Here is a 5,650-nt window from a genome sequence, read left to right as displayed (position 1 = left end):
TTAACCCTCTTTTTAAATTTCGATGATTAGTCCATTTTACTAACAAGTTACTAAATTGCTAAAAAAGTGGTCCACATTTCCATGCTTACACCCTCAAGCAAAATCCATGAAACTAAGAATTTGAGACAAAAATTGAGCATGCAAACCACAAAATAGAGGCGCATGCAAGCCGAGTGTTTGGACTCTTGTGATGAGAGAAATACTGGGCCAAAACTAGAATTGCACTAAATAGAGTGTCCATGTATATTGAAATGTCTACATAAGATGCAAATGCATTCTTGGAGAACATAGCATGAAAAAGCATAGTTATGGTATTGGCATCCACAATAATTTAAAAGGTAGCCACAAAAATACAAATTTCATGGCCTTAAAGGCAAGTCTTGGTGTTCCATTTTCTCCACTATAATCAAGATGCCCCTTTAATACCTTCGCTACCTTAAACGTCTATTCTTTTTTGTATTCACGCTGGGCACAACTGCTCAGGCCCTATGCTCTCTCAAGAAGATTCGAACAAGGGCAAACCACTCGAGTAATCAGATGCCCTACCGCTTGAGCTACTGCAGCTCCTCAAAAGTTTATTCTTTTGGGAAGGCTGATGGTGTTTACTTTAGTCGCATGAGTCATCATGGTTTAGAAATTGAAGCCTCTGTTAATGCTAAGAAACCACTAACTTAAAACATTGATATGCGAGAGCTATTTGTCCGGTAGTCATTGATGCTAGCCTGATGCTACTCTCATGTTCTGATGCATTCAAATGAGGTACAATGGTAGCATACGACGATAGAGTAAGAGGATGGCAGGAATACAATGGATGTCTAACCAGCCAAATGGCGTATGGGCTGCAGCAGATGGCAGTGACATTTTGATAGTGTGAGAGGATCGCGGATGCGCAAAGTGTGGTAGACACAGTGCTCAATCTCAACCGTGTGCTCGGGGGCAAATGGGCCGGAGCCATGGAAACAACCAAGTCCGAGGCTCACAAGTTGAGTGAAGAGAAGCATGACAGTAACACTGGGGCAACTTGAGAAATAGAGGTGGCGAAGGCCTAAACAATTTTGGATGCACAAGCGATAGGGCATAGGCAAGTGTGGATGCCAAACTTGGAGCTTCTTGCTCATCTCTTCCTCTCCCAACGGGAAAAAATACGTATACACCCAATCCTCTAAGCTCTCCCGTTCCTCCCTCAAGCTCCTCTCCTCCAACTGTTCCTCCATTGCCTGCCTTAGCTGCCATTGCAGCCTTTTCTTCCACTGCCCCCGCCATCCTGGAATACCATCTTTCACCCTCGCACTCAGCCTTTTCACCCGTTCCTCATTTTGCCTTTTCTCATCATGCTGCCATTTTTCTTGCAATTTTCCCTCCCAATTCTCACTCCTCTCCTCCAATTTCTGTCTTTTCTCCTCCACTGCCTGCCTTTTCTCCTCCCATTTCTGCCTTTTCTCCTCCCATATCTCCACAAACGCCTCGATTCTCTCCTCCTCCAATGCCTCGCTTTCCTTCCCCTCCAACTGCTCCAGCTCAGGTTGTTTTTCCAATTTCTCCTCAGTTCTCGTCTCCTGCTTGCGCTCCATCACTCTTTTGATTACACCACCAAAGAGCTCCCAGTCCCATGCCACCCGTACTCTGCTTAGCACCAACTCCCTCAGCTCTCCCAACCCTCCCAGCTTCCAACACACCTCCATTATTGCCACTCTGCTGCAGTCGGATACCCGAATGCTTTCCAACGAGGAGGGCAATTTGAGACCAGGCGGTAATGACAGGAGATGCTTGTAATACTGCCACGACGCTGCAGGCGAACCCATACACCCTTTCTCAGACAGCAAAATATCGACAGTGCACAAGCTCAGCTTTCGCAGTCGCAAGCAACTCCTCAGGTCGGGCAGCCTACTCATGGGGCAATCCCACAGCTCCAAAGCTTCCAAACCTGCAGACATCTCCAACCGCACCATGACCTGTCCAGGCACGTTCTGCCATTTTTCTAGTCTCAAACAAGCAATTCCATCTGAGAAGAGCTCGTCTGTGAATCCTTCCACCTTCAACAAGTTTGGGCAGGACCACTTATTCAATGTGCACAAACCACTCACTCCGCTCAAGTCGACGGTGCGCAGCGACTCACAAAAGTGCAAGGTCAAGGCTTTCAGTTTCTTCAACCCTCTCAAGTCGAGTTTGTATACAATTTCGCAGTACGTCAAACTAAACCATCTCAGCCGCTCGCAGCCTCCCAAATCCAAATCCCCCAAATTTCTGCAATTTGACACATTCACGCACTTCAGACACTTCATATGTCGCAAGTCCAACTTCTCTAAGCTGTTACAGGAAGAGATGCACAACCACGACAGTCTCTCCAGCCTCTTTATATTCACACTCTTAAATGAACACCTGCTGAACTCCACGCTCAGCAAGGATTGCAAGCCCTCCAACTTCACCACCTCTAGCTTCTCACACCTCTTCAGACTTAGCAGCTGCAAATTCTGGAATGTAGGGGGGAGGTCTAGACTTGAGAACTTTGCTCCAACGAAACCCATTCGTTCCATGTGTTTAGCCACCTCTGGGTTCCGGAGCCTTATTCTTGGAAACTGATCTCCAGCTCTCTGAAAAAAGAATCTCGGAGTGCTCCCAGGCTTTAGACAAGCCTGTCTATAGGCCAATTCGCGATGAAGCTCATGGACGCGAATACATTCATCATCATTTCTCCAGCACTCCAACAGCGCCTTGGTACTCAAAAGAGCCAACTGCCATAATCAATCATAATACAAATGAGTCCCTTTCTACTTCATACATGCTAACTGAATGCATGCCAGACAGTAAGAAGAAAAAGACTGGAGCTCTACTAGATCGAGTTCCAACATACACATCTCTTGATGTACATCTTGGTTTTGACATAGCCATCCTCGTCGTCGTCAGGATCATCATCGACATCGTACCTAGTGACACTCAGCCATTGGCATGTCTTGTCCACTGTCCGGAATTCCTCTGGAGTATACAAGGCCACATCCACAAACATATCTTTCAACTCTTGGCTTGGCAATTTAACAAAACTTGTTGCGATCACACTGAAAATGTGTTGTTCTATATTAGTACAGTGATGAAGGTCAAATTGACTAGCTTCCCAACGCAGGGGATCTTTTGGCAACTCAGCAGCCAAGGCAACAAGAGCAAGGGGGTGAAAATGATGGCCATTGTGATCTTGGAATCGACAACGCTCCACGATCTGGTTGATTATCCCATTTTGGCCTGTGGTGAGATCAGAATTCGCTCTTGCACCATGCGCCAGAAAGTTTATTTTACAGAGAACTATTTCCTTCGCTTCCTCTTCATTTACACTTGGAGCAGCCACACAGCGACTAGAATGAAGGCCAAGGCCATTCTCTAGAACCCCTTGACTACGAGAAGTCACCAAAACCATGCTGTTTGGATGAAACTGTATGTCAAGGAATGACTGTGCGAACCCTACTGAGTGAGCATCATCACACACGTTATCCAACGCCAAGAACACCCTTTGCCTAGGCATTCGGTTCCTCAAAACGTTGAGACCCTGGAGAATGCAAGCGAGCAGGTAAGAGTGAAGACTGCAAGGGAGATAAACAGAGAATGACACCCCGTTAACTTGCCTTTCGTTTCATTTGAAAAAGAAATCCTAATCTTCCCCGTAAAGCCATATGCTTCAACACCTTCACCTTTTCTTTTGTAGTCACATGCCTAGCTAAGAAGTCTGGGTCTGCACCAGTGAGTTTACTTAAAACATTGTGCTGTAGTTTTACAATATCGGTCTCAGTACCAAGTTCTACGTGACACACTCTGCCGATAAATTCCTGAAACAAGAGATCGCATAAGCACATGCACAGTGTTGACTTGCCCGTTCCGCCAATACCATAAACACCGACAACCTTCACCGTGGTGTCATCGGATTGAGCAGCAGTGCTGGACTCAAAACACTTCAGAATCACCTGTAAGTAGAACGAAAATACCAGATCCAATAAGTAAACGACACCCACGTTCACTAAATACAAAGATATAGAAAGATCAGGATGACCCGACCTTGCAAAGCCGCTCCTTGCCCTGCACATAAGGTATGTACGACATGCATTCGGGAGGAATCATCTGCACGATGGCTTGGACAATTTGCTTTCTCAAGGCTACCTCTCCATCAAATTTGTATGATAGCAAGGCGCCTGTATGATCAACTGTTTCGATTGCTGCTTGCCACTCGTGGATGACCTCCTCCGACGCCCATCGCTGCCACTTGTTGAGCCAAAGCTTGGATTTGTTCTCATCCTTAAGACTCTCCAATGATAGATCGAAGAAAACAGGAAGTATCCTCAATTCTTTCCTGCACTTCTGCTCTGCAACAAAAGCGGCCAGTTCAAGCATCGGCCATTTGGACCTCGTAAAGAAGTCCTCCGATAATATAACAACTGCGACCAGGCACTGTCTAGCAGCCTGGAAGATGAGCTCAGAGAACTGCTCCCCAATGGGCAAACTTTCTCGGCTCTTGTCGAAAAAAGGGCGATAGCCGTGGTTCTCGAGATCGACAAACAGCTGTTCAACGAAGTCCTTCTGTTTCCCACTGTGACTCAAAAAGATCGTATGTTTGGGAGACAAGGGACAAGGCTGGAGTCTGCAAATATGGCAAAAGACTAAGGAAATCAAATCTGGAGATGGGTGCATCGATGTTCACGAAATGCAAAAGGGACTGAAAATATGGAAGAATGATTGTGAGGGGAGAAAAAATCAGAGAATTGAAGGATTTGTGACAAACCTTTGTGTTTCCATGAGAGCTGCAGAGGACAATACTGTTCTTTCTTTCTTCGATTTCTCTCTCTCTTCTTTTTCTCTCTCTTGGCAGGCCACATGAATAGAATTCATCTTGTTGATCTATTTATCCATAGTAGAGAATCTTTGAGGATGTTTCAATGAGAGCTAGAGAGGACGATATTGTTCTTTCTTCGATAAGAGTTTTTTACGAGTTCATGTTTTCCCACATTTTTTGATCCATCATAGTTATTTATCTATTTATCCATAGTAACAGAAATCTTGAGTATTTCACTATTTATCCATACTAGAGAAATCTTGAGTATATAACAGGTCTTGTAATTTGCAGCGTTAAATGGCTTCCAAAGCTTCATAGGAAAGATAATCTTAAAAATTTGCTAACTTAAAAAATTGAAAGCTCGGGTTTAATACTTAGCTAAAGAAGACGATGAAGAGCTCGAGATGACAGCACTCTTCTTGCTTCGATGTGGAAGTGCGACCGTGGGGCCATGGAAAAGTACATATTTTAGACAAAGAAACATTGCATCCATAGTAGTGGTCCTGTAATTTGCAGCTCCAAAGCTTCATAGGAAGGAAAATGTAAAAAATAGGTTCCAAAGATTAAAAAATCGACCTTCTAGCCTTGAAAGTTGGGGTTTAAACTTAGGTGGGTTTCATACCCATCCGGATGTGTCTGACAAGATTCTCTGTCCACAAATAAAAAATTGTGCTTGATGGTTTACGCCTTCGCACCCGGGCGAGTGCTGTGCAACAAAATCTAAGTTGGTGTCCTAGTCACGCCAAAGGGTTCACAAAATTTTGGGCGGCCTCATTCTGTTGCCCACAAGAGCATCTGCAAACATTCAACCAATAGGCGTCAATGGCATTCAACCAATAG

The 5,650-nt window shown here is 44.9% G+C and overlaps 1 protein-coding gene across 3 annotated transcripts; it reads right to left on the bottom strand.

Annotated features, from left to right (window-relative positions):
* Nucleotides 1–715: 715 nt before the first annotated feature.
* LOC147885491 (uncharacterized) lies at nt 716–4,807 on the bottom strand. Of its 3 annotated transcripts, none has more exons than XM_087396622.1 (5): nt 4,039–4,807; nt 3,678–3,947; nt 2,852–3,535; nt 2,380–2,732; nt 716–2,244 (listed from the first exon to the last, which is right to left on the bottom strand). In XM_087396622.1, the coding sequence occupies exons 1-5, from the start codon at nt 4,666–4,668 to the stop codon at nt 816–818; spliced, it is 3,366 nt and encodes a 1,121-aa protein (XP_087252748.1). In that variant the 5' UTR covers nt 4,669–4,807; the 3' UTR covers nt 716–815. The 3 variants fall into 3 exon arrangements, with proteins under 3 accessions (XP_087252748.1, XP_087252747.1, XP_087252746.1); XM_087396621.1 differs by having other exon boundaries at nt 716–2,732; nt 4,039–4,618; nt 4,760–4,807; XM_087396620.1 differs by having other exon boundaries at nt 716–2,732.
* Nucleotides 4,808–5,650: the final 843 nt, after the last annotated feature.

This window comes from Dipteris shenzhenensis, chromosome 25 (genome assembly GCF_047967505.1).
Source record: "Dipteris shenzhenensis isolate YYH24624 ecotype China chromosome 25, Dip_SZ_1.0, whole genome shotgun sequence".
In the NCBI taxonomy this organism is placed as follows: domain Eukaryota; kingdom Viridiplantae; phylum Streptophyta; class Polypodiopsida; order Gleicheniales; family Dipteridaceae; genus Dipteris; species Dipteris shenzhenensis.
Note: the sequence above shows the minus strand (reverse complement) of the source record. Positions and strands in the feature narration are given on the sequence as shown.

Excerpts from the sequence above, each read along its gene's own strand:
- LOC147885491 (XM_087396620.1), bottom strand. The coding sequence starts at position 4,668 with ATGCACCCATCTCCAGATTTGATTTCCTTAGTCTTTTGCCATATTTGC. Across the intron at positions 3,536-3,677 it reads ATGTGACTACAAAAGAAAAG|GGTCTCAACGTTTTGAGGAA; the intron begins GTGAAGGTGTTG and ends TGCATTCTCCAG. Across the intron at positions 2,733-2,851 it reads AGATGTACATCAAGAGATGT|TTGGCTCTTTTGAGTACCAA; the intron begins GTATGTTGGAAC and ends TGATTATGGCAG.